Source organism: Panthera leo, chromosome B1 (genome assembly GCF_018350215.1).
Source record: "Panthera leo isolate Ple1 chromosome B1, P.leo_Ple1_pat1.1, whole genome shotgun sequence".
NCBI classification, from domain to species: domain Eukaryota; kingdom Metazoa; phylum Chordata; class Mammalia; order Carnivora; family Felidae; genus Panthera; species Panthera leo.
In genome coordinates this window covers 195,073,513-195,098,342 of record NC_056682.1, presented here as the reverse complement: position 1 = coordinate 195,098,342, position 24,830 = coordinate 195,073,513, and the positions used below count along the sequence as shown (strand labels likewise).

Here is a 24,830-nt window from a genome sequence, read left to right as displayed (position 1 = left end):
CGGAGTGATGTCTGCAAACTCAGGTGGTCAGTCCCTCCCAGAAGAGACTTTGTAGAGAGCACCCGGGGTCTCCTCTTCTTCTGGGCCCTCGAGTCCTTGGCTCAGGACTCTGCACAGACAGCAGATAACCTCTAGGAGGCACCTACACCCTCTAGGGAAGCTCGGGGCTTCCTTTCAAGATTGGGTTGCATTCCTTAGCAACAGGAGCATCCCTCACCCACCACCGTGGAAGTGGCACAGTGGCTTTGCTGGAATGGAGCCCCAGCGAAGGTTGGCGCCTTCCCAGTGCCTGGACAAGAGGTCTCTACCGCTCCCTCAACCATATTCGTAGGTGGGTGTTTTCATCCCCATCGGACAGAGAATGGATCTGAGGTTCTATGACATAACTCCCAAGGCCAAGTAGTCAATTCTGAGCAGACACTCCTCCTGGGCCGGTGGACCCTCGTGCTTCCCTAGAACAAAGTGCATCAGTCACTATCAGGCCCTCACGCCTGTGTGATGAACACTTGTTACTGCGACCCCCTGGTGGAGGGGCTGTATCTCCATTTCTCTCTCTTCGAGGTCTCCCGAAGACGCGCCTGACGTGGGGGGGAGTTCGAGGAGCACAAGGGAAGCTACTCTTGAAGCAAACTGGAGAATGTTGGCCAATAGAGAGGTCCTCTGGGTCCACCGAGCCTCTAAAAACGAGCAACACCCGAGACACGGACGGGGGACTCACAGTTTCAGCTTTCTGCCTACTGGCCTCAATTTCTTCACACCCTAGGTGGGAATAATAATCTGCACCCTGCTGGTGTGCGTGCTGGATATGAGTGGTCAAGGTGAATTGCACCACCTTGGAAAGTGGTCAAGAGCCTGGGTTCCGGGCACGACTCCATCTGTACCAGCCCTTGGAGCAAATTACTTACTTAGCCTCTCTGTGCCTCAACTTCTTCCTCTGCATGAACTCTCGCCACAACGTTCCCTAGAAAACTTTGCCTCCCTCGTTCCGAGGCTTGCAAGTAAAGGAACATGCCAGGTCTCCCTTTCTCGGGCCGAGGGACACAACAGTCTTACTGCTCAGCACTCCAGAAACGGTTTTGAGAAGAACCTCCCCTCCAATGACCAGCCCTGACATCTTGGACAAGATGCACTCCCCTCTCTGCCCCTCTGTGCCCTCATTTGCAAAGGGAGGGGTCCCTAAAAATGCATCCGCCTCTGAGGTCCCTTCCAAGTTCCGGTGTTTGCCATTGGTAGTTGGAGGAACCTCCTGTTGGAGGGAGAGGCCGGGAGACTGAGCAGCCAGCAGAGATGGGCCCACCCCAGGGGCCCCTCCAGCTCTCCCCCCCACCTTGGGCGCGGCCGAGGGGGTGGGGGGAAGCACCGGCCGCAAGATCTCTTTGCCCCAGCGGGGAGGGAGAACCGTGGGGCCCACAGTTCCCTCTGCCACATATGGTGTGTGGATTTAGGTGTCAAAAACCGGAGAATTAGAAATGGTAATTTTCCGTCATTATGGCTGAAACGCGATCTGTCACAACAACTGGAACATGTCTCCGCGCTAGCGAAAATAATGTTCGTGATTAGGAATCATTACGCATGTCAAGCCGAGTCCATTAAGTTGTAGGGAGAAATTAGGCTTGACGGGCGGAATCAAACTACAAATATACAGGCCTCGCCTTCAGGCGGCCGAGCAGCAGCCCCGGGCAGGAGGCGGGCCACAGCACCGTGTTTTCTTAATAGGAAACTGCCCAGAGAATTAATACCCGCTTTCTCGCCCCCCACCAGGGAATTCCTCACCTCTCCCCACCGCCCAGACCCCACCCCAGGAGAGGGAGTGGGGCACAGAAGTGTCCCTGGCCAGTAGCTGGAAGCTTTGAAGTCTCACAGGCCCCCGGGGTAAGTTTTCTGCTCACCACTTGGAAGTTGTGTGACCCTGCCCTAGTCACTTGACCCCTCCTGAACTTGGCTCCCTCATCTGCAAAGGAGAGATAATCCCACCCACTTCATGGGGTTCTCCTGAGGATTAAATGAGATCAGATTTGGTCACCAACGAGCACCAGAAACCCTCAGACCTGAGAGATGCCTTTTCCCTTGTAGGAGCACCCTCCTCTGCACTGGGGCCCTGGTGACAGGCCCTGTCTTTGTGCTGGGAAGGGTTGGAGATTAGGGTTGGGTAGCCGCAGCTGAGACGCCCTTGCCAATCAGGCCCTGAGAAACGAAGTCAGAATCTCTGAAAATCACGGAGGGGTAAACTCAGAGCAACCCGTGTGCCTTGGGTAGACCTCGTACCCACTTCCCCATCACATTGCCAAAGAAACAGAGCGCCGGGTCCTCCACTGTGCCTCCCTGGGTGCCCCAGCCACCAGCCCAGAGGGATCCGTGGTGTCATGGGACACCACACTGTCACCAAGGAGAAGTAAATGGTAAAGGGAACCAAGAGTAAGAAATCTTCCTTTACGGGCAGCCCTCTCAGTCCCCTGCCCAGATGAAAAGGCATTTTACTATCCCCTGCTCTCCTCTGCAGGGAGTTTGGGGAAAATCCCCCTCCTTCTGCTGCGGGGGGCGGGGGGGGGGGGGGGAGACCAGTGTGAGTGAAAGAAGGCTGGTTCCTGTCCTACCTTGGACCCTTGTCACCTCAGAGAGCTTGCTCTGTACAGGCACCAGCTCCTGTGGGCTTTGCCCACATTTTCTCCCATTATCTCCCACCACACCTAGGTCTCCAGAGTTCCTTCCTATGAGGAAGCTGAGGGTCAGAGGTTAGGGAACTCCCCCAGGGGCCACAGAAGCCGGGAGAAGTGACAGCCAAGCGCGCCCAGGCTCCAGAGCCTTAACCCCGCGATGCGGCCGAGGCCTCCTCCTTCATCTGAGTCTCTTGCTACGGGGTGGGGAATCTCGCCTCGCCCAGAAGTGGTGGAAATGAAATGAGCTACGAAACTGAAACGTTCAGTTCGGTGCCTGACCCAGCGCACTCTTCCCGGGCCTCATTCTTCTCCTCCGTAAATGGGATGCCGGTGGCCGCGGCTCTGCGGTGGGGAACAGAGCGGAAATATGGCCAGCGCTAAGTAGTTTGGAGCCAGACAGTCTAGTTCGAACCCCATCTCCGCCAGCAGTAGCCGCAGCGCAGGGTCGATCCCCAAAGTGGGGTAACAGGAATGGAGCTGCCAGGAGGAATGAATGAAATAATTCAAGGAAAGCACTCAGGGAAACAGAGTAAGCGCTAAATAAAGCACTGATTACCAGGGTGGCGGTTGGCCCGCGCAGGCTTGGACGGCTGCTGTCTGGGGAGGAGAGGCTGGCCCCAGCCCCCTCCGGAAACTTCTCAGCGTTTCAGCCGCTCCCAGCCCTGGAGATCGGTTCCGAGAGCTCCTGGGGCACGGGGCTGCGCCTCCTGGGCCCTCCCGCAGGCCTCTGCGAGGTGAAGGAAGTTGTTCAAACGGGAGGAAGGCAGGAGCGGCCCGCTCTGGGAGCTCCCGGCCTCTTCTCCGCCCCCACGCTCTCAGAATAGGGAAGACTCAAAGACGGGGTTGAAGGAAGGGACACCACGGGGCAGGGACTTGGCCCGAAAAGGGACCTCCTGGTGGAGCCAGGCGGAGACTCAGCCCTAGCGAACGGCACGCACTGAAAGCCTGTTAACACACGGTTGACATTCCAGTGACCTTCCCGGACTAACCTCGCAAATGATACCCCTTGCGCGCCGCGCTCTGCCCCACGGCCTGCTTTATTTTCCTTTCGGCACTCGCATCCCTGCCTCCCACTAGACGGTAAACCCCACTAGGATGGGGCCTCTCTCCTCTGCACCCCTGGCACAGAGTAGCCGCCCAACAAATATTGCTGGATATCTGGACAAACAAATGAATGAAAGAGGAAAGAGGGACTGTCAGCAGTTCCACAAAAGGAGGTTTCTCTAAAGAAAGGAAAGCAAAGAAAGAAAAAGAAAGAAAGAAAGAAAGGGAAAAACACCCTCTCTGTAATTCCCCTCCCAGCTCTATTGAGGTCTCCCCTTGACCTACACCTGTGAAGGGTGAGACCCCAGCTCTCCTCCCTGCTATCCTGTGGCTGTCTTCCCAAGGGAGTTCTGGGGTTGCCTTCTCCAGACCGAATGATAAAGCAGGACACGAGCCTCCCGCAGACATCAGCAGCAGCATGGAGGTGCGGGAGTGCTTCCCCGTAGGCAGCATTGCACAGAAGGATTAGCGGAAATCAAATAAATAATACGCATCTTAGAAAACAATTATTTTAAGAAACTTTTCTGCCAGTTCTTGTGGAGGGAAGGAAACAACTGGAGGGGCGCTTGGCTGGCTCAGTCGTGGAGCTTACGACTCCAGATCTCGGGGTTGTAGGTTCGAGCCCCGCCCCCCACCTTTGGGGGTAGAGATTACATAACAAAATAAAATCTTAAAAAGAAAAAAAGAAGGAATCAACTGGAAAGCCGTTGATGTACGTCTTCTTTAAACCTTAAAAGTCTACACACTGAATTTATTTTAAAAGCATCACTGCAGTCGCAAAAATACACAGGACCTGTTGCCTACAGGGTTTGCAGTGCGGGTTGACTGTTTGCACCGTTTTGCTTGCTTTTACAATCACTCAACATCTCTTGTCCACCCCTACCCATCTCCGTAGATACGTTTCTTTAACTGGTAAATGTCTTTATTTAACTGGGCAAAAAATATTATCAGTTAGGCTGTGAGCATTTCATGGTGCCTATTGTTCAGGAAGCACTCCGTTCTTAGACTACCCCATCTTTGCGGAGGTTGGGGGGAGGGTAATTATCTCTATTTTCAGCAGAGCAACTTCATGTGGGTCTTCATCAACCGTCTAGTTCCAAGTCTCTGTTCCCATGGGGTTTTTTAGGAGGAAGCTCTTAACGCCTTCCCTCCTGGAGAACCAAAAAGATGTACTTGGATGCCTGGGTTCAGCATTTCTGTCTGTGAACTTTCTGCAGGCACCAGCTTCTCCCTCCTTGAGGCTACTCATGGAACAAAAACTGCTTGCCGCCGACATTGAACAGAAATGGGCCGGGAGAATCTGTTCATGAAACACAAGCCGCTGGACAGTAGGAATCTTTCATCTAAAAACATGTGAGCGCCAGGCCCTGAGTTGACAATCCAGAGAGTTGCTCAAAAGCAGTGGTCCCAACTAACAGCACAGCCTTTAGGTGGTGATCACAAGTCTGCTCCCCGGGGGCGGGAGACTGAGTTCATCTCAAGGCCTCTAGATGAGGCCATTGTGCCCAAGGCCAATGAGCCCCCGCCCCCCCTCCAGCTAAGGCCCACCACCAGATCCACCAAAATAGCTCTCCCAGGGTGTCCCCATCCATTGGCCCGGCTCTGCACTCAGTGGGCCAGCTGACACTCTCCACCATAGCCCCTGTCCAATTTTGAAATTGGACCAGTGTCCCACCCCACCCCAAGTCCCCCTCCCATAAAAACCGGAAGCACAATATTATTCAGGAAAATGGTTTTTTCAGTCCTTAGTTGCTCAGGTACTGTGTACATTTTTTAAAAATGTTTGTAATGTTTATTTATTTTTGAGAGACAGGGACAGAGACAAAGCATGAGTGGGAGATGGTCAGAGAGAGAGACAGAATCTGAAGCAGACTCCAGGCTCTGAGCTGTACTGAGCAGTCAGTACAGAGCCTGACGCAGGGCTTGAACTCACAGACCGTGAGATTGTGACCTGAGCGGAAATTGGACACTTAACTGACTGAGCCACCCAGGTGCCCCTACTGTGTACACTTTAATATGACGAAGTATGAGATGGTGAGAGGCTTTATCCAGTTTGCTCACAGCTAAGGTGGCTGCCAGAGCGCCAGGAAGAATTTGAGCCCCAGGCCTGGAAGCCTGACCCGGAGACCCTCGAAGCTCCTCCCTGAGCCCAGCTAGGAGAACAAGACTTGGTGAGGTCGGGGAAAGTGTAGCCGGCCTCAAGGCCAGCCTGTGGATACGCACTCGGGCCGAGGGGAAGGATGGAGTGGGGACAGACAGGGACAAAGCTTTAAGGATCCTGATGGTCATTCAAGAGTCCTTCAAGTATGAACAGCACGTCAAAGAGCAACAGACTCCATGCGAGGCACTTAGGGCCACTTCAGGGGCAAGCCCTCCGGACCCTGGGACCCTGTCTTCCTGGATGTTGGAAGGCCAGGTCAGATGATGCCAGAGCACGATACTGAACCCAATATTACTTATCACTGCAGCAAGTGATAAGGAACCGGACAGTGGGACAGCCTCAGGGGGGACGTTTAATTGAAATCTGCCGGGAGGGTTGAGTCAGGGAAGGCCTGAGACCTGTATGTTGAGACCTGAAGGGCCACCATGAACTTGGTCAGGCTAGGTCTTCCCTTTAGCCGACTTTTTCTTTCACCTGCTCTGTGTCCTAGGAGGTCTGTCTACTCTTTCTCATCACCCTATATATACCGTGTGTAGCTTCCTTTCCAACTCAGTTGGTGAAGGCGGGGTGGGGGTGGGGGGAAGGAGGACCAGTTGTCCAGCTTCCCCTAGAGGGAGGGATTCCCAGAAGTCAGTCAGCCTAGCGACACTCCAGCTCCAGGTCTCGCGTGCGGGCGGACCAAGCCCCTGTCCGCCCGCCCTCACACCTGCACACGAGCGAGATTTTACAATTTAGTTTTTCGATCTTCAGGGAGAGGTGCCACTTTCATTGACAATCGATCGTTGCAAAAACACAAGCAAAACTGTAGCAGGGCGGGAACAAAAGGCCAGACCTGCGGGTTCCTCGAAGCCGAAGCCGTGGGCATGCTTTGGGGCCACATTAGGTGACTCCAGCTCCTTGGCGACCTCTAACCTAGCAGTCCCGCATCCTTCAATGGACGCAGTCTGTCGGGCTGGGCTGTGCACAGCAAGGCATGTACCAGAGGGGGACACCGAGGTCCCTGAGAGAACACTGTGGACACCCCCACACCCACCCCCGCAGCCCCAGCCCAGCCAGGCCCCCCTGCGCCCAGGGCAGCAGCTTGTCTTTGCGTAAAAAATGCCCCCGCATTGCTGGGCCACACCGCCAAGGGAGGCCTTGGCGCGCACAAGGGGAGCCATTCAAAAATGTTAATAAGCTTATTAAAATAATCGGCTTTACTGGCTCGTTTTACAGCCTGCTGCCCACCCTTGCTTTCTGGTGGACCATGGGAGAGAAGGCACCAGTGGCATTAATTTTTTTTTTTAACGTGTTTTCCGTCCAAGGACAGGGGACTCTCCAAGGCTCAGTGCGGCCACAGAGGCGGAATAGCCTCAGGTCTCCCCCACTCCAGAGCGCGGTGGGTGGGGAGAAGCCCAAGCCGAGGAAAAGCTGGACTTTCCAACCCGGCTGACCACCCAGGCTTGGGAAGTGGACAGAGGAGGCCCAGAGATAACGGCCTTGGGGAGACCCACGGTGCGGCAACTTGGGGGACCTAGCTCCTTTTTAAAAAATAACACAAAACAACTCTCCCTCCAAAAGACTGCTCAGGAAGGGCGCGGCTCATTATTTAAAGCAGAAAGGCTTTGTCTTTTACCTCCACTCCAAGCCAGAGGTGAGTGTGGACTCCAAACATTACCCAGATTTAAAGCGCATGTCACAACCTTTTTTCTTTTTTTAAATATAGATGCGGAGAAGAGAAGTTAATTGCCTCCAATTCATCAAGTCAGTGGCAGAGCTGACTCCTGCCTGTAGACTCAGGCCCGAGGCAGAAGCAGTCTATGGATCTATGGGGCCATGGAGTCCGATTTGTGCAGGCTGGAGAGAGAAGCTCTCACCTGGACATCTCAGATGTCCAGGGCCGCACTCCCCTAAAAGGATAGGGCGCACCCCCAAGTCTTAGGCGCGGAGCTCAGTCGGGATGCCTGAGTGTGGCGACAGGAAACGGGCCAGGCCAGGGAGTGGAAGGACTCACCGAGAAGCCACCAGAAGCCTCCCTTACGCCTGGAACTCTAGTTGCTGTTGCAGAAACAGTAAGGAGTGATGTAGGCACCGAGGCCTAGGCCCAGATCACACGCTCTGAACTCCCGGGCGCACTAACCGCTGGGGTCCGGGGGCTCCACCGGGGCCTGTGGGCGGGGCACCCCTGGAGAAAATGCGGGTGTTTCTGGGAGGGAGGGTTTGGAGTGCGCGGGCTCCGGGCGTGGAGGCCGGGGTGGGGGAGGAGACAGCCGGACACGCACTCTCCCGCGGGCAAGGAGGAAAGCTTTGAGCCCAAGATCTAGCGCACCTAGCCAGACACTCCGGGGAAGGTGTTGCCCTGGCTCCCGCAGCTACTGCGTCTTCCCTTTGAACTTGACATTCCAACAAAAACTTTCATTTGCTTGTTCTGCCGATTCTGGGTCGGCTCTGGATCCGCCAGAAGGAGGGCGCCTGCCCCCCATCCGCCCTATCCGCCCCCTCCCGCTCCGCGGCAAAAAGTAACGGTAACAGCAGCGTTCCCGGCGGGGTGCGGGGCGGTGGGGCCGTCTGCTCATTTGTCACATCCGCAAACTGCCCCAAATATGGACGTTTGACGTTCCCCCCACAGCCTCCTATACACCCAACAGGTTGGAAAGAAGTTCATCGTTCAACTTAACCTGGACTCCATACCGGACCACCCCAGCTTGAGGGGCCTTGGGAATCAATTTTCTTTTATAAACGTTTTAATGATTTGGGCAACCAAATTTATGTTGAATAATTTCTATGTGTAACTACAGAAAAAAATTAATTTATTACATGATGTAACCATTTACAGTATAACTTTTTTTTTTTTTTTTTGCAGCCTGCTTTGGCATTTCTTCATTAAAAAAAAAAAAAAAACAACAACAACAACATATTGATCAGGAGACTTGAAAACTGGCCAAGCCCCAGAGTCCCTACACCTCTAAGGGACCCTTCGCTGAGCACATCCAGGTCACTTGGAAAACCCTGAAGGGTGCAGGAGTTCAGGGAGACTGTTTCAGATCTGCCTACGAGCATTGCCCAGAAGTTCATAATAATAATAATAATGGTCACAGTAGTAGCGAGTCCACACTGGTTGTACCGTGCTTAATGGTTTTCAAAGCACACGCATCCAATCACCCAAAGCCAAACCTGGGAGATGTTGCTCTAAAGGACCATCTATCCACACTGCCAGCCTCAAATACTAAAATATGCTTCTGAGCTTTGAGTGACCCCGAAAGGCCTCTTTATGGCCTCTAACTTCGGTCAAGTCACATTGCCTCTTTGAGCCTCAGTTTCCCCGTCTGTAAAATGGAGACCAAGCCCACGCAGCTAAGGCGGCCACAGGAAAACGCTGCGCAGCAGGGTACGGAAGCACTTTTTCAGGTGTAAGGTCCCTGACAACAGACCGTAGTTACCGATGTTTGGGGTTGTTGTTATTATGTATTGTTTGACTGCTCGCCCGGGCCTCCCTCGGATTATGGAGCGCTCAGCTCCCGCTTCCTTGGCGGGTCTGGGCGCGGCCTTCACTCTCAGCCAGGGCTTGTGCAGTAGCCACGCGTGCGTAACTCCCAGCCGCTACCGCCCGCAGCGCTTTTCAACCTACGAAGCGCTTTCAAGCATTTGCTGTGTCCCGCGGTCCTCACGCAGCTCGGTGTGATTCCCAATTAAGATTGCTAGCACGGTGAGGTTGGTGGCCCGCAAGACTGGAGCCCTGCAGCGCCTGGGCAGGGCGCCTCCCACCCCACCCCCCCTTCCCCCTTCCGCCTCGCACAAGTCTGCCTGGATTCCTCCTCGTGCTTTGCGGACCAGGAGCTCCTCCGCCAGTGTTCGGGTTGCGGGGAGATGTCTAAGTTTCTCCGCTGCTCAGGCTCGGCCGGCGGCAGCTTCCCCGGAGGCAGAGGCCGGAGACTACCTTTTCCTGGCAAACACCGACGAAACGTAAGTGGAGGGTCGGCCTGGCCAGGATGGAGCTCCGGCGGCCGCAGAGTCGCAGGATCCCCGCGCGGTGGGACCTCTGCAGGCCTCGGAGGAGGTCTGGCCTCTGTGCGATGCTCGGTGCGGCGCTCCCACGGTTGCCACTTTCCGGGTCAGCAAAAGCTCCCCACTCCGGGCTGCCCTCAGACACCGCCCCTCTAGGGGCGCAGCCCCTCAGGGTCCGGGGATCCAGACTGGGCTCTCAGAGAAAAAGGGAGATCTTGTGGGAGCCTTCCTCGGACCTTCTCGAACCAAGTCAACCTGTCCCTTTCCCTAGCACGGAGGACTGGCGGGTGGGTGCGGATTCTCTGTGGCCCAGAAGCCATTTATTTTCTGAAATGGAACTCATTCCTAAACTCCCCGGTTTGGCCCAGCTCTACCGAGATACGCCCTCGCGTCAGTGAGCCCCTCAAACCTAGTTGCTTGGAGTTAGAGGAAGGTTGGGAGAGCCAAGGCCAACAGGCCAGGGGTTGGAGTTAAACACACACACACACACACACACACACACACACACACACACACACGAGACATTTGACAGCCTGTCATCCCAAATTTGCTGCCCAGAGCCCAAGAATCATCGTGGGCTGAGCCTGAATCCTTGGGGCCGATTTCAGTGCAGGTACAGCTGTTCGCCCCCCTTCCCAGCCATTTCTCCCGCTATAGTTTACCCCTGTAAGTGTGCACGTCGTCCCCAACTATACCGAAGGCTAGCGCTGAGATTCACCACGGGCCCCAAAGGATTGAGAAAGACGAAAAGGTACCCCCCCCAACATTGGGCTCAGCTGCAGCTCCTCTGGGAAATCAGGCCCCAAGGAAACGGGCAGAGAACAGGGCACGCCAGGGGCGCAGAGAGTGAGTGGACTAAGGTCCCCTCCGTCAAGGTGGACAGGGAGCAGGACTGACTGTTTCTCCCATTTTTTTCTTTTTTTAAGGTGGGGGTGGGAGTGGAGAAGGAAAAGGAAACAGAAAGTAATACCGCCTGTTTCCAACAGGTCCCGCGTCCGCGGCCAGGGGCCCAGGTAAAGATGCCGGTCTTGGGTCTCCCAAGTGCGTTGGGAAACCTCCCCAAGCCCGGCTGGACCCGCAGGCTGACTCCGACTCCACGAATCAGATCACAAGGCGCTGGTGGCAGGGCCAGCTGCGGGGGAGGTCGGAGGGAAACTGCCACAACCCGGCACAAACTGAATTCGTTTGGGTCATTTTCCCCAGGCGTCTGGAGCCAGCCCGGCAGCACTGGCCCAGGCGGGGAGCGGAGAGGGGACGCGAAGGGAGCAGGCGCCGCCGGGGCCTACTCGAAAGAAAATCCCCAGTCCTGTCAACTCCAGAGCTGCAAGGGTGGAAGACAAATTTACCCCCCCTGGGCCCCAGTCACAAGTATCTGACATTTTCCCAGAGGGAAGTAATCGACCCTCTCCACCCACCCCACCCCCGCCGGGGAAACCTCTCGTTGTGGTGATCTCTGCGGAGAGGAAGGGCAGAGACTCTGGCATTATCAAAAATTTTCTTTCTACAAGGAAAATGCATTCATGATTAATTATGAGGTTAAAATGGAATTTTTAAACATGCCAAAAAGGAACAAAATGATTGCAGGAACCACTTAGAAGGTAGTTGGACTCGGGGACAAGGGTGTGCATGTCCCGAGGGCCTGTGCCTTTTTCCCTTTGCGGTTTGCTGTGTCCACAAACAGGAATCGGTTTGGTAAAGCCCAAGTCGCGACTGTCCACCCCGCTGCCTGCTGGGCTGAGTGGCCTGCAGACCCCTGGCCAAGGACTTTGGGCTACAAAGGCCTAGGGGTCTTGAGGCTGGAAAAGGTCACGGCCTGGGAGGAGGGCGGATCGGCCTTTCCGCGCCTGGTAAAATTGAAAGTAGCTGGGGCCTGGGTTTGGCGTTTCCCTGCTCCGGCGGCCGGCCGGCGGCCCCAAGGCCTCAGAGCCTCCAATGTGGCATTAACTCTTCCTTGCTCGACGCGGACCCGGCGGGAGGGGAGTGCAGCGGTGAGCATTTTGCTCTGGCCAGTCCTTGACAGCCTGGGGAGTCTGAACGGGGCCTGGGGGAGGGGGGGGGGAAGGGTTGTGTTCATCTGTAAAAGGTAAATAATAAATAACCCTCTCCCCACTCATTCTCTGCTTCCGCCTTAGGCTTCTGTGTGGATCAGATGACACCGTGTCACAGAGAGAGTGGAATCGCTCTGGAACAAGGTAGAGGGCCATTTGCACCCTGCCTGGGTCAAAGCTCAGTTGGCCCTCCCAGGGGGTCCCCTCATTATAGCCTTGTTTGCCCCTAGTCGCTTTAGAATTTCAGCTTCTTGCTAGCCTATTCTCCAAACGAAATGAAGACAGGGTCACTTACAGAAACGCTCGGAAAGCCGAAAGCAGAGACGACATGGGCAGGTGCAGAAGTCAGAAGGTTAGGAGGGGGTTGAAGCTGGGTGCAGGTTCAGTTATGAACGATTTCCAGACTCAGAAGCCAGTCCCACGGAAAAAAATAATAATAAAAGGGAATCCTAGGCATTTGCTCCCGATTTAGTGGGATTCATCTGTGACTTCTGCAAAATCTCCTAAATCGCCATTCCCTGAACTACATGGGTTTAAGCACTTTCTGAGGGGCTGGAAATACGGCCGCTTCCTCTAGGGGAGAGGCATTCTTGGTCCAGGACCGAAAAGTGGTTGGGAAAATGAGCCCCAGACATTTTCACGGTACTGGATTCCCCAAAGCCAGACGGAGAGAGGCTCAGAGAAAACACGGCGTCCAAGAGGGCATGTTAAACTAAAAGTTTATAAATTAAAGGAAAAAAAAGATAAAGCGAATAGAGCTTCCAAACTTCACAAATCTTTTTAAAGTTAATATTCTAGATGAGTGCACAGTGCCGTTAAGGAGGCAAAAAGCGACGAGGTTGACAGGATCATCTGTCTTCGGGGCAGGGAGAGGGATGACAGAATCCTGGGTCAGAACGCAAGAATCTCGGAGGATGGTCGGTAGGGACAGAGGGCCAGGTGGCTGAACAGCGAGGGATGCCATGGAAAGGCTGGTCAGGGATATTCACATTGAATACAAAAATAACCGTTATTTGAATACAAACAACTGAAAAGTGCTACAAGTTTTAACCTCCTTTAAAAAAATAAAAAGAAATACAGGAAAGTTTCTGTGAAGGGCTGCTGGGTTTGCCGTCTCCTGGTTTGGGGTTCCCAGGAAGCTCCCCAGTTGGTGGCGGCCCTGGACTTCGCAGGGGAAAGATTCCGGGGGGGATCTATGCCCTGCCCTGTGCTCAGAGGCTCCCGTCTTTACATTCAGCACCCAATAGGGCATCCCCACCCGAGCTCTGACATGGGGAGGGGTGGGGCAGAGGGCAGGAAAACCAAACCTTTCACGGTTCAAATCAACCCCATGGCTTGGGGCTCCTTGGGGCTGCCAGGGTTCCGCACCTCTTTGATACAAATGCAATTTCCAAAAAAAAATAGATACGTCGATACACATAGATTGGTAGCATGGATACCATGAACTATTGTGGCCTAGCGCACGAAGCTCCCGGCTAGCCTGAAATTCTGGGGATTCAGGCTAAGTGATCTCCAGGAGTTCTTTCCGCTCCAGGGAAACGTGGTCTCCTGGCAGGTACAATCCACATCCAACTTTGTTGTGATAATAAATAATGTCCCAGAGCTTCCAGGCGGACGACAGGGGAGCAAGGCCCCTTGGCCATAGGGTGCCTCTGTTCGAATTAGAAAAAGGCGCCCTCTCTGGACAGACTCAGTGCCGCTGCCAGGGCGCACTCCTGGAAGTCTGAGCCCAGGCTGGATTTCATCCTCCACTTGCCCCCTCCGCGGGGCGCCCCTGTGCAGAGTACAACCTGCACAGCCGTCCGCGGCCGTCCGGAACTGGGGCACAGGGATCATTTGCTGCCTCGCCCCAGGCCGGCTCACTGGGTGCCCGCGGCGGCTGCACACGTGGAGAGTGCCCAGCCGGGGAGGCAGTAGTAAGGGTAATAGTAGGAGGGCTGCAGCGGCAGCAGCGAGGGTGGCCGCAGCACCTCGCCGGGCAAGTACTGTCTCTGGTCGTCGCGTACGAGCACTTTCACCGCCACCTTCTTGGCGGCGGGCGCTGACGCCAGCAGGTCGGCGGCCATCTGCCGGCGCTTGGTCTTGTAGCGACGGTTCTGGAACCAGATCTTCACTTGCGTCTCGGTGAGCTTCAGCGACGCGGCCAGGTCGGCGCGCTCCGGCCCGGACAGGTAGCGCTGGTGGTTGAAGCGGCGCTCCAGCTCGAAGACCTGCGCGTGGGAGAAGGCGGCCCGCGAGCGTTTCTTGCGCGGCTTGGGCGCCGCGGGCTCCTCCTCCTCCTCCGCGCCGCCCGCCGGTCCGCCGCCGCCGCCGCCGCCGCCTCGGCCGCACAGCGCCGGGACGCGTGCGCTTCCGGGGCCCACAGCGTCGTCCTCGGCCCTCGGGCTGCGGTCGCCTGCGGATCCCAGGGGGAACAGAAACAACAGACCGTCAGCGCCGCAGAGAAGCGAGGTCGGGCCTCGACCGTGGGGGTGGGGTAGGGTACGGAAGTACACTTTGATCCCCGAAGAACGCTTGGGGAGGGTGTGTAAGCCGCGGGTCCCCGGCAATCAGTCTCGGAACCCTGTCCCATAGTTTCTCGCATTTAGGCCTGTCCTGCGAGGGAAACGGACTCAGCCGCCTCATCCACGCTGCGTGGCCGACATCCAGCTCCTTGCCTTCTCTGGGCCCCAGGCTCCCCTCGGGATCGTGGGGCACTGGGGTCTGAGCACCTCCTCCGTTCTCGGCGCTGAGCCCTAGGGTTCTAGACTACTCCCCTCCCTGGGTTCCCCGGCCTCCCCGCACTCACGCTTACACACACGGTCTCAGCACACAGGCGTCCACCGCACACAAGGGGATGGTGGGGGCCCGAATCCCCGGGACAGAAGTATTCGGGACCTAACCCACCCACCCACCTACCCCCAAGCACCCGGAATTCTGCGGCGGCCGTGGCAACAGGCTGCTCCAAAGCCTTAGTGGGCTTCTCTCTATCTCTCTTATTGCAGGCAAATGAGGGGAGGGCTAGGGACCGAGGGTGAAGAGAGGGAGGTGCCCCCGCTTGGGGTCCCTGAACCCCAATCCGACGCCAGCTCCTCAGCTTCCTCCTGGATCTCCACACAGCCCCCTAGCAGAGAGGTCCAGAGCTCCGGCCTCTGGCAAACACTATTTACTTGGAGCCAGCGTGAGGCCTACAGCGGCGTCCGGCCGACAGGGATAGGAACGGGGGTCTTTCCGACCAAATGACCTGCCAGCCCTAGCTGAGGCTGTCCCTCTCCCTGCTACCTTTGGGGTGACCCACACCAAGCCCTTCTGTCTTCAGCTAGCTGCAGGGTTTGTGGCCAAGGTCTTCGCTCCTCCGCCCTTCCCAGCTCTCCTGACCCTGGGGACTGGGAGAGGTAAATAAGCCCCCCCACCCCCCAAAACCCAGGCTGGGTGGATGGACGACCTCGGTACCACTTAGGGGTCGCCCTCACCACCTATCCTTGAGCTGAGGGCCGGGCCCTGGGCGTTTCTGCTTTATGGGCCAGGGGCCAGGGCACTGGCTACCCGAGGTCTCTGGGCCCCGGCTCTTCCCTGCCGCTGATTCGGGGGATCTGGACCCAGACACGGCCGAAGCACTGGCGACGCACTTAAAGCCAGGGCGCGGCGTTTTTTTTCCTAGCCCAGGCTAGGGCACATTTGTCCCTGGACCTCTCAGGCCTCACCGCAGGACGCAGAGCCCTGGGGAGTTTCTCGGTTCTCTCTCGGGCTCAGTTCCCGGAGGATCAGAGCAGTCCGCGCCAGCGCCAATAGCTTCGGTCCCCGACCAGCCACGGGGCCCCAGAGCGCAGGGTGCACACAGCAGGCCCACCCCACTCGGCGTGTTTGCCCTCCTCGCCCGACCCCTCCACCCCCACTACGCCCGGCCCGGCCCCCTTCCCCGCGAAGCCCAGGCAGACCTGAGACGCTGGCCGACATCTCGCTGTCGCTCCGGCCTGCGGCTTCCTCCTCCAGGTCCTTGGCGGCGGGCAGCTCGCAGACCGGCTGGCCGAGGCCCAGCGTCCCCCCTGCGCGGCCGGCCCCGCTGGCCCCCGGCGCGTCCGCACAGCGCCGCCCGCCCTCGTTCTCCTCGCTCAGCGCCGAGTCCGAGTCCCAAGCAACCAGGCTCTCCGCGGTCCGCCCTGCAGCCGTTCTGGTCCCCGCCGGCGACGCCAGCAGAGAGTCCTCCGCGCCCCCCAGAGCGCCCGCGTCTGTCTCCCCGAAGAGTCGCCAGCAGCAGACAGCGGGAGCCTCAGCCACTGGCACCGCGGTGCCCCCGGGCACCGGGCGCCCCTCTGGCGCGGGCAGCCCGCCGCGCTCCTCTTTCTTGTTGAGGATTGCCTGGATGGAGAAGGGCGTCAAGGTGTTGGCGCCGCGCACAGCCATCTGCGCCGCGGGCCGGAGCGGCCGGCCGGCCGGGCGGCTGGGGCGCGGGGCAGCTCCGAGCTGGACGGAGCGCGCGGGCCGCCGCAGCGCGAGTGAGCCGGGCGCGCGAGGCCCCTGCAGCCCACTCCTGCGCGGCCCAGCAGCCCCCGCCCCCCTCTGGCCCGGGATCAGCGCCGACCCTCACCCCCACTTCCGAGGCCCACCCCGCGCGGAGACCCCCTCCCCCCCAATCCAGCGCCAGACGCTCTCCTTTCGCAGCTCAGCTGGATTATCTCATCGCCTCGCGCCCTTAGGGGCGGGCCGGGGTCTGCCCCCTCCGAGGATGCGGAGGGCGGATCGGCGGGGCCCCCGCCGCGGCCGCAGTCCCCTTCTGGGCGCCTCCGGGGCGCACGGCCCGAGTCACTTTTTTCTTTGCGCCTCGGTCTCTTCCCGGGCTGCAGGATTTCGCTCCTGGCCCGTCCTTTCCCTCCCCGTTGGTCGGGCTCTTCCGGAGCCCACCCCCAGCGGCGGCGGCGACGACGGCGGCCTCTGGATTCCGAGAGGCGCGGGGCACCTTTTTACCCCCTGCTCTGGTTTTATCTGTTTCTTCTCTCTTTCCTTCCCCGGCGTTCCGCCGTATCCCCCCCTCCCGCCCGGGTGTCATTCCTCACCGCTGAGTGACAGCCTCGCGCCACGCCCCTTCACTGGGCCGTCCCGGGCCCTCCCGGCCGCCTATTGGCTGGCTCCAGCTGGGCGACGTTGACTTTAACAGACAAAACTGGGCACGTTGCGCCGAGAAAGTCAGGGTCTGACTTAACCCCTTTCCTCCCAAGCCCCGGTCCTCGAAGCATCCTCCGGCGACTGGGAGGCTCACCCACCCACACACTCTGGCCGAGAAACCACGTGTCTTACCGCTGCGGAAGGATCCGCCTATGCCAGCGCTTTTAGGGATCACGATATTTAATAGTCGAAATCTGGCGGCGGGAGTGTGGGGAGGGGGGAAATCCAAAATAACGCAGTTCGGTAAATCGCGCGCACAGTTTTCCGTTCTCTAGGAAGGTCCTAAGAGAAGAACAGAATGCTGCTGCTTTTGTTTAAAACCTCTATGTTACAGTTTCGTGGCTTCCTCATTGCTAATTCTTTCCGCTGAAATAATCAGTTAATTAAAATCATTAGAAATATTGTTTTTCCTTCTTCACCTTACTTTATTTGATTCGATTACTGTAGAGCAATCAAAAAGAAAAAAAGGTGGTACAGTTAGAGGACTAAAGTCAGGCGAGAAATGAGAAGGCATCTTGGGGAGAGTGTCTGGAAATCGCGCGGTCATTTCCCTGGACGGTTAATACTGAACTTAATTGGAGCTTGTTACATTTTGCACCAGGATGGAGGAGGAAAAAAAAAATCTTTCCATTTGTTCTTTACATATTCTTTTACTTGTGAGTTGAATGAGATTAGAAAAGATATGTGTTTGCTTAAAGGACTGTACAGAAATTACTGTAGCAATGATCTTGACTTGACATGAAATTCTCTTAAAAAGATAAGTCCTGGATTGTTTTACATAACAGAAGGAACCAAGCTAAGAAACACAAATATTGTGGCATGAAAACATTTGTTACTTATTTATGTTATTTATTTCTAAATAAAAAAATTTGCTCAAGTGACATATGTTACTGTCTTCCATACATTTTACCGAAGGTGTAACAACGCCAGAGACACAACTTGAACCACTGAGTATGTTTAGAGAACCGTGACTTTAGTAAATGCTGGGATTGGTGTTGTTGGTGTCACTAAAATAAATAACATTTCCCCCTGTTGTTGCTGTTTCTTGTTGCGCACCGCAGGGTGAAATACATGCACTATTCATAGTTTTCGGGCTCAGGGTGTACGTTTGGGAGGGCTTTGCCGTGTCTACATTTTCCAGCACTTCAGCTACATGATGCTTTGTTGCATCCCACACACGGCGGTGCAGATCCGTTAGTGTACTTGGGTGAAAAATTCGCACTTGAAGAGATCATTGCCCTTTACAGCTCTTTAGGATTACATCACTTTTAAGGGAAAGGTGCTTGAATTTGGTGTTAGCATCTGGCCAGTGTAAGGAACGGACGCTCTTCAGGCCGGGAGGGGAACAGAACAGAATGCTCGTGAGGTTTCAAAAGAAAGCGTGTCCTTTCCTCCCTCCCGCTGACCTTTATTTACTCTGTAAATGACCTCCCTCCCCCACCATCCTGTTATTCTCTGGGGAGCGCATCCAGGAGGAGATTGACACAGGTCGCCCAGAAGGTGAGAGATGGGCAGGTGTGAACTGTGCGTCCCAGAACAGCTATGCGTTTGTGGGGCCAGGACCTGGTGTGGACAAACAATAGAGTTCCGCACCCACAGGCAACCGAGATGTTTTGGAGGTCGAATGACCTAGTATCAGGGTAAGTTTGGGGGCTGCACCAAGACTTACTTGAAAATAGTAACTACTATTTCCTTGCCCCTCACACGTATTTATTTTTTTTTTAAAGAAACCCAAATCACAGCAGGATCTGCCCTTTGCCAGTCTACGGCAGAGGCTGACAAGGCGTTAAAGAGGCAGTTCGGTGATTTTGAGTTGTCCGTTTTTCGTGCGTGCCCGGAGCGCAGGAAAGTGGCCGCATTCCGAGACTTCAGCAGGAGAAAGCGACAGAGACTCGTGTCACCTCCGGGCAACTGCGGCGGCTGAGGACCCGAAGGTCTGGTGAGTGGCTGCAGGCTGGGCCGGGAGGTGGGTAAAAGTACACCGGTCTCGACCTACAACTAGAAGAAGCTGCTCCTGGTAAGGCGTTGGCAGGCGGGTGAAAAGGCTTTGGGGGACGGTGAGCAGACGTAGCAGTAGGCAGAGGTTGCCCGGGATACGTGCAGAGTCCAGGCCGGTGAGTGGGGGCGTGTGGCCACGGCTCCGCAGGTCAGCGCGCGTAAGGGCCGCGGGTCGGCGGGGAAGGGGCGCGGCCGCGCGGGCGCAGGGCCCCGCTTCCGGAGCTCGGAGGGCGGTGGGTCCCGGGCGCGGCCGCGAGCTCCTGGAACCCCGCGGCTGCCTGACCGCGCCTGACCTTCCGTCGGCGCCGCGCTCTGGCCTGGGCCGGCCCCGCGGATCAGCGGAGCCGGGAGCCCCGGCAGCCGGCCAGCCTTCGAGGAGGCGGCCGGGGATCTCCGCGCCCGAGCCTTCCTCCCCGGCCCCTCGCCCGGCTCTCTCCTAGTCCTCCCCTCCTTCTTCCCCCCTCCCACCCCGCTCTCCGCTCCCTCCTCCGCAGTTGGGTTCTTGCGCGCCCCCTGCCCCGCTGCGCCCTCCCGCCCCGGGCACTGCACTGCTCCGCAGCGCTGCTGGGCGGCGAAGCCTGTGCGGGCCGCGGGCGCAGGGTGGGAGGGGGGTGCGGGAGACGTGGGGGCCGGGGAGGGGGGACCCGGCTCTCCCGCGCGCACCGAAAGCTGACGCGCACGTCCCGGCGCTCCCCCGGACCTGAGTCCGCCGGCATTTTCCCGCGGGGCCACCGGGGGCGCGCCCCTGCCGCCCTCCACCTGCGCCCTTGGCCGGCCTCGGTTTCCGGGGGAAGAGACCGCCTTCTGTGCCCGGAGTGGCCCGAGGGAGTGGGAGGCCACGCGGGACTCGGCCCTCAGACGCCGATGACCTTGACTGAAGTCACCTGCTTTCTCTAGGCCAAGGTTTCCAATCCTTTAAAACGAGGGCTTGTATCTGGTGCCCTACGAGGCCGCTGCGGAACGGCGCGAACTGGTGAGCAGGCGGGAGGGGGGAAGCGCGCAGGCCCGCGGAGCCAGGTCTAGGTAGAGGCTGCGCCGGGGACTGACCGCCTGTCTCCACCCGCACTTGTCCACCTCCACCTCCCCCAGGCTTCTGAGGGCACTTGAAGCACCCGCAGCACCCAAAGCCCCAAGCTCTATGCCGCTTTCCTGCCAGCAGACCTCAGCTCCTGGCCTCCCGCGTCAGGGCTTTTCACAAACGTGGCCCGGATGTATCAGTCTGAAGACAGCAGCTTTACTGTGGACCAAGGGAGTTTTACATTTAAACAAGTGTTGTTTACCAACGTGTACCAGCAGCCATGGCCTATTGTGTTATTTAACCTACACAACCCTGGGGGTGTGGTTAGTAGAAAACATTATTATCCCCATTTTATAGGTCAGTAAACTGAGACGGGGTTTAAAAGTGGCGAAATCAGGATTCAGTTCTGACGTTGTCAAAAGCCAATCTGGTTGGGTTTTCTACTCTAACCGTTGTCTTCTCAAACCTTCACATTTATTCTCATTAAACGTTTTCCATGGCCTTCCCTACGCATTTCTATGCTACTCATTCATCAGAAAAGGAGCTCAGAACTTAAGGAAATCAAAGAAAGAATCCAGGCAGGCAAGTCTAACGATTTTTTCTGTTCCGGGCATTTGGAAATAAAGGACGCTAAGGCCTGCACATCTGAACCTAAACCTTGTTGTATACAAAGAAAGAAACACAGCATTATCATTATAATCAACAAACTAAACCGTGCGTAGAGGGAGACAGCCAGGTGATGGAAGTTGGTTGGGTTCAGAAAAAGGGGGACCTGTGTTTGCTCGCGGCTCTGGGATGCAGTGATACGACCTCACGAAAGACACTTTGGAACTTCGTTTTCCTACCTGTAAAAAGTCAGGACTGGAGATCACCTCTCCTGTTGAAAAAGCCCTGGGCGGACTCCCGAACCCGCCCGGGTACAGTGGAGGACGGGCGCCACCTAGCGGGCGCCCCTGAGGGATGTGTGGCGTACCCGTGTAGAGACGAGCCGGGATAAGCAGCTTAGGCAGGAAGAAAATGTTGGCTTCACAAAACGGGATGTCTTTGCTGCTAGTTTTCTGTTTCCAGAGCCTCACGTTGTCCGTGATGTAGTAGCGGGGGTGTTCCATTTTAAAAACTCACGCAGACGCGTTCGGGACCCCCCACTGGAGACTTTCCCACTCCAGGCCAGGGGAAGATTGGAGCCTGGAGGGACGCACACGGACCAGTTTCAGAATCGAAGTGGTTGCAGTGGGGAGAGCCCAGACACCTCCTGGCCTAACAGCCCCTCCATCCTCTGTGCTGGCTCCGCGGGCTGCCTCTCCAGAGTGCTGGCTCCAGGCTCCTGATAGATGGTCATACAGAGCACACGCTCTCAGTGTGTTTAAACGGTGCGGTAGGAAGGTTTTTCTGTTTCTTCGGAAACCAATTTCTTCAGGACACTAATTGGGGATATTTCGCCCTAAACATCGGAAAGTTCAGACATTAAAACGAACCCATCTTGTCCCTCAGGTTGTATTTTCTCATTTGGGTCGTCGGTTGGGCGGTGGATGATGATGGTGATAATCTGAGGAGTGGGGAGGTTAAGTCAGAGGAGCAGGTTTGAGTAGATAAAGAGGAAGATGTTATGTGCTGCTGCTTGGTCGAGTCTGAGATGCTTGTAAAATACAAAGTCTTCTGGGCCGCCGGGGTGGCTCGGTGGGTTAAGCATCCAACTTCGGCTCAGGTCCACGATCTCACGGTTCCTGGGTTCAAGCCCCGCGTCGGGCTCTGTGCTGACAGCTGGAGCCCGGATCCTGCTTCGGATTCTGTGTCTTCCTCTCTCTCTGCCCTTTCCTGCTCATGCTCTATCTGTGTCTCTCAAAAAATAAATAAATGTTTAAAAAATTAAAAAATACAAAATCTTCGGGGCCGCCTGGGTGGCTCAGTTGGTTGGGCATCCGACTTCAGCTCAGTCATTGGGCGTGAGATTCGAAGCTGAAAGAGATATGGAGGAAGAGATTTTTACAGGGAAAAACTAGTGCGCAGGGCACGTGGTGGGGAGAGTCGGTGAGCTCAAGGCCCCGGACACGACACTCCTGTGGCCAGAGTGAGGGGGGAGGGGCAGAGTGGTCAGAGACCAGACAGCACAGAACTTTATAAGCCACAGTCAAGGGGGTGACCTTTATTCTAAGCATGATTGGAAGCCACAGGGAGATCGGAGGCCCAGAGCTAACTGAATATGAGTTGCATCTGGCTGTTCTGCAACCAAAAGATTCAGGCGGTGGCGAATGGAGAATTGGGGAGAACAGCTAGAAGCTAGTGAGTCCCTTAGGTGGTGGTAGAGATAGAAGAAGAGATGGAGGGAAAAGCCAGACTTGGCATCTGTTCTGGTAGTATGTTTTTTAACAGGTTTTATTTTTAAGTAACCTCTACATCCAATGTGGGGCTCGAACTTACGACCCCAAGATCTAGAGTCACCTGCTCCACTGACTGAACCAGCCAAGTACCACAGGAGTATGTTCCTTTTACTGATTTCTTTTAAAAAGGCATGGTAAAATGAGTATAACAGACAATGTACCACCTTAACCGTTTTGAAGTCTGCAGCTCAGTGGCATTTCCATACATTTACGTTGCCGTGGGACCATGACCCCCACCCATCTGCAGAATGCATTCTTCTTGCAGAACTGAAGCTCCTTGAACTGAACCCGTGAAACAAGCTCCCATTCCTCGGTAGCCTCCATTCTGCTTTCTGTCTCTATGCATTTGACTACGTTAATTTCTTCCTGTAAACGGAATCCTTCACTACTTGTCCTTTGGCGACTGGCTTATTTCACTAGCATATTTCACTGGCTTATTTCATTAGCATAATGGCCTCATGTTTCATCCATGTTGTAGCATATGTCAAAATTTCTTTGTTAAGACTGAATAATACCCCATTGTATGCATATATACCCCATATTAAACAATTCATTCATCCCTCAGTGGACACTTGGGTTGCATCTATACATTGGCACCATTGTGAATACTGCTGATATAAACATGGGCTTACAAACATCTCTTCAAGACCCTGGTTTCAGTTCTTTTGGGTATACACCCAGAAATAAAGTTGCTGGATCATACGGTAACTTGTGTTTAATTTTTTGAGGAATCCCAATGCTGTTTTCCATAATGGCCGTACCATTTTACATTCCCACGCACAGTGGCCACAGTTCCAGTTTCTTCACATTGTTGGCGACACTTTTATTTCTTGTTGTGTTGTTTTTGCTAGTAGCCATGCTAATGGGCAAGAAGTGGCATTTCACTGGGGTTTTGATTCTCATTTCCCCAGTGATTAGGGACATTGAGCTTGTTTTCATATGCTTATTAGCCGTCCGAGTATCTTCTTTGGAGACGTTCTGTTCTCGTCCTTTGCCCATTATTGAAGTGGTTGGTTTTGTTTTGTTTTTTTCCTTCATTTTTTTAATGTTTATTTATTTTTGAGAGAGAGAGAGGCTGAGTATGAGCAGGGGAGAGGAGGTGAGAAATGGTCATTTTGGATAACGGGGAAGGAAGATTCCAGGGTAAGGTAGAACAGCTGGGCAGGATCGAGGGAGTTTTTGAGACTCACATGCCTACACCGAAAGTGTGACCGGTTAGCACAGATGTGTCCTTCTGTCCAGCTACATTCCCCGGCTCTGGGTAAAACAAAACAAAACAAAACAAAACAAACCCGAAAGCCAAAGAATGAAAAGAAAAAAAACCAAACAGGTAGACTGGTAAACAGTTGGGCTTCCCGAGGTTGGGGTGTTGCAGGGCCGTGAACAGAGAACAAGACAGCTGGGGATTTCAGGCTCGGAGCCAAGGAGTCGAAGCTGGATCAGGGCAAAATGACGACACGAGGAAGGTGATGGATAGATTTAAGATCGACGGCTTAGAAGTTCTGGAAGAGTAAGATGCGTGCTGGAGCATGCGTATCAGGAATATGAGTTGGAAAGAGCCGTAGTCACAGATTGGGGAAATTAGTCAAGACTTCACAGGTACTCAAGTTGTCAGTGACACCGAGGTCAAGGGTGACGGTGTCCAGTGGTGGCGTTGATCACTGAGGGTGCTCTCCGGCCTTATTTCCCCCAATATTTCTTATTTCTTATGTCTGCCGTGATGTTCCCACAAAACCCTCCAACCTTGGCTCCTGTTTCTTCCACCTACCCGCCATCTGCCCTGTTCCTCATGGTGGAGATCCCACTGACCCACAAAGTTGGCAAAGAACACGGAAGCAGGAAAATGTACTTTTTTTTTTTTTTTTTTTCAGAGATATTGTCCTCCACCTGCCAAGCTCAGCTCACGTATTGCTTTAGTTCGGAGTCCTTCTGCTCCCCTCCCACCCGTACCTGTTGTGACCTTTCCCTCCTGGAAACGAGGAAACGCAGTGCTTTGGAATGATTTGCTGGGACACCTGACCTGAGCACTTTGTCTTTAATTAGAGCAACTCATCTGGGCAAACTGCCGCCCAGCGATGATTGACAAAGATATTTCATTCGAAAGTGTGGCTTTTTTAGAATAGCGTTTCCTACATTACAGTGTTTGATACCTTTTTCACATTTTTTTTTTTTTTACCATCTGTAGCCACCTGTCATCATTAGTTGCTTAATAGATTTATTTAAATGACTACTTTTAAAAACTCTTTTTTTTTTTTTTTTTTATGTATTTATTTTAAGAGAGAGAGCTGGGGAGGGGCAAAGAGAGGGAGAAAAAATCCCAAGCAGGCTCCATGCTACAGGTGCAGAGCCTATCAGGGGACTCGAACTCACAAACCGTGAGATCATGACGTGAACCCAAGT

At 55.2% G+C, this 24,830-nt stretch overlaps 1 protein-coding gene across 1 annotated transcript; it reads right to left on the bottom strand.

Annotated features, from left to right (window-relative positions):
• Positions 1 to 13,676: 13,676 nt before the first annotated feature.
• NKX3-2 (NK3 homeobox 2) lies at positions 13,677 to 16,318 on the bottom strand. Its single transcript, XM_042934061.1, has 2 exons — positions 15,812 to 16,318; positions 13,677 to 14,289 (listed from the first exon to the last, which is right to left on the bottom strand). Exons 1-2 carry the CDS (start codon positions 16,275 to 16,277, stop codon positions 13,754 to 13,756), a joined length of 1,002 nt encoding a protein of 333 aa, XP_042789995.1. The 5' UTR covers positions 16,278 to 16,318; the 3' UTR covers positions 13,677 to 13,753.
• Between the last annotated feature and the right edge of the window lie 8,512 nt (positions 16,319 to 24,830).